The sequence below is a fragment of the Clupea harengus genome, chromosome 18, assembly GCF_900700415.2.
Source record: "Clupea harengus chromosome 18, Ch_v2.0.2, whole genome shotgun sequence".
Lineage (NCBI taxonomy): Eukaryota > Metazoa > Chordata > Actinopteri > Clupeiformes > Clupeidae > Clupea > Clupea harengus.
Window position 1 is genome coordinate 13841606 of NC_045169.1, and position 2500 is coordinate 13844105.

General features: G+C 48.5%; 1 protein-coding gene across 1 annotated transcript in view; it reads left to right on the forward strand.

The window, feature by feature from the left end:
* sepsecs (Sep (O-phosphoserine) tRNA:Sec (selenocysteine) tRNA synthase) overlaps positions 1 to 2500 on the forward strand; it is a 15494-nt gene that overhangs the window by 1124 nt on the left and 11870 nt on the right. Inside the window, exons 2-4 of the mRNA XM_031585182.1 lie at positions 246 to 400; positions 1491 to 1609; positions 2460 to 2500. The exon at positions 2460 to 2500 is cut by the window's right edge and continues 118 nt beyond it. Coding sequence (XP_031441042.1) covers positions 246 to 400; positions 1491 to 1609; positions 2460 to 2500 — 315 coding nt within the window. The remainder of the gene's footprint in view (positions 1 to 245; positions 401 to 1490; positions 1610 to 2459) is intronic.

Below are 2500 nucleotides of genomic sequence, written 5' to 3' on the forward strand. Positions count from 1 at the left end.
TTTAATCATCCACATCATACATCCACAGAGTTTGTGTTTTGTCTTCTTCTCTTCGAATCAGTTTGGCGAATCAGTCGTCACAGCTACTTGGAATGAAGTAAAACTGGGTTGTGGTCTCTCATCCCCAGTTAAAACGGACCCCAGTAAATCCGTAACAACGACAGTAGCTAAGCTAGTGCTAATCATCAATTGTCTCCTCAGCGCTAGTCCAACAGGCCCGTCTGCAATCTTGTGTTTGTCTGAAGGGTAAGTGTCCGGAGGAGGGATGGAACGAGAGCACCATCGAGCTGTTCCTGAGCGAGCTGGCCGTCATGGACAGCAATAACTTCCTGGGGAACTGCGGGGTCGGCGAGCGGGAGGGCCGAGTGGCGTCCGGCCTGGTGGCCAGGAGACACTACAGGTAACTATAGGGACACTACAAGACTTCTACACAGCACTACAGAGAGGTCACAGTGGGGGATGGAGATCAGAAGATAGGACAGCTGGGATCTTGCGGAAGATGACTAAAGTTGCTCAGACCGTCGCTGATAGGCAGAGTGTTTTGGCACCACTTTGGGTTTTTTCCACTGTTGGCACTCGGGATGCTTACCGGGTGGTGCGAATATTTACGGGAATGCCCCCCTAATCAGCCCTTGTGTTACCATGGCAGTGAGTGCAGGGGCTACAGACCTTGTGACAAAGCCTAATATTTTGCTCTCCTCGATTGCGACATCAATTCTATTCCAAGCATGACAAGATAATGTTATGTTTCTCCAGCGGCAGCACCTATATTAGACTGCACTCGCCCGTTATGTTCATCCCACTGGCCTTGCGCTCAGCAATGTCATTAACAACACTGCTCAAATCCTATTGAGAGTGTATACAACCCACTGAGTCTCTAGTCGCATTGCTCCTTAAATAAGACTTGATTAACTTGAGCTTAGCAGCACACTCATCCCGTTCTCTTTTTCCTTCCTCTTTCAAGCAACGCTCTTATGTTTGGGCGTGCTAAACATAATTTATGCTGCTAACTTAACCTTCGTTTGCTGAAGAACACTTGCTTCTTGATAAAAGATTGAACTGTTGTATACAATCCACTGAGTCTCTAGTCGCATGCTGCTCCTTAAATAAGACTTGATTAACTTCAATCTTGAAGACTAAGATTGAACTGTTGAAGAAATTTGTCAAGTGCCATCCAGCAGTTTCAGGGCTGCACACAAGTAACTACCCTGGAGTAGGGGCTTATTTCGCCCCTAATGGGCCTGAAAGAGGTCCTATGAGGCGGTTCCTGCAAAAAGGCTCTGGACCCCTAAAAAGGCCCGCAGGTTTCCGCAGTGGAAAAGCGCCTAATTACAGTTCTGCTCAAGACTGGCTGCCTTTAGCAGAGTGACCAGCAGTCCTCTGTGAAATGATTTAGGTTGAACTGATGTGTGTTTATCTGTTGTTTCCAGACGTGATCTTACTCATGGTTCCCTCCCCCCTCCCTCTCTCTCTTTGTCTCTTCTCTTCAGACTCATCCATGGCATCGGACGATCAGGTGACATCGCGGCCGTCCAGCCCAAAGCTGCTGGCTCCAGTCTGCTCAACAAGCTGACCAACTCCGTCGTGCTGGACATCCTCAGGCAGGCCGGTATGTTAGACACAAACTCCGTTGTGCTGTTAGACACAAATTCCGTCGTGCTGTTAGACACAAACTTCGTTGTGCTGTTAGACGCAAACTCCGTCGTGCTGTTAGACACAAACTCCGTCGTGCTGTTAGACACAAACTCCGTCGTGCTGTTAGACACAAACTCCGTCGTGCTGTTAGACACAAACGCCGTCGTGCTGTTAGACACAAACTCCGTCGTGCTGTTAGACACAAACTCTGTTGTGCTGTTAGACACAAACTCCGTCGTGCTGTTAGACACAAACTCTGTTGTGCTGGACATCCTCAGACAGGCCGGTGTGTTGGACACAAACTCCGTTGCACTGTTAGACACAGACTCCGTCGCACTGGATGTCCTCTGGCAGGCGGGTGTGTAAGACTCACCTCCATATAACATATTACAGCACCACAGCAGGCTTTATGTGTATCTGTACTAAACAGATATATTTAATCTGAACTATTGTTGTCAGGCAGGCCAGTGCACTACACATCACAGTTTTAGCAGGCGGTCTGTGTTACTGCAGTGAACTGATATTTCAGGCAGGCCGGTGGTTGTACATAAAAAAAATAAGCAAGCCAGACCCTGGTTTAAGTTTTAGCTGTTCTGTCGGATCCAGGACCAGTGTGGGATTAACTGGACTACACTGAAGTTGGTCCTGCTATCCATCTCTGAGCAGAGAAACTGATCCTGTGACACCAACATCAGCAACCTCATGTGTACTGATGTCCAGAGGGTCACCCTGTCTACTAACACACACACACACACACACACTCACACACACACACACACACACAGGGTTATAGTGAGCTGACACAGATGTGCGTTTGTCTGCAGGTGTGCGGAGCGCCTCTAGCTGTTTCGTGGTTCCAATGGCG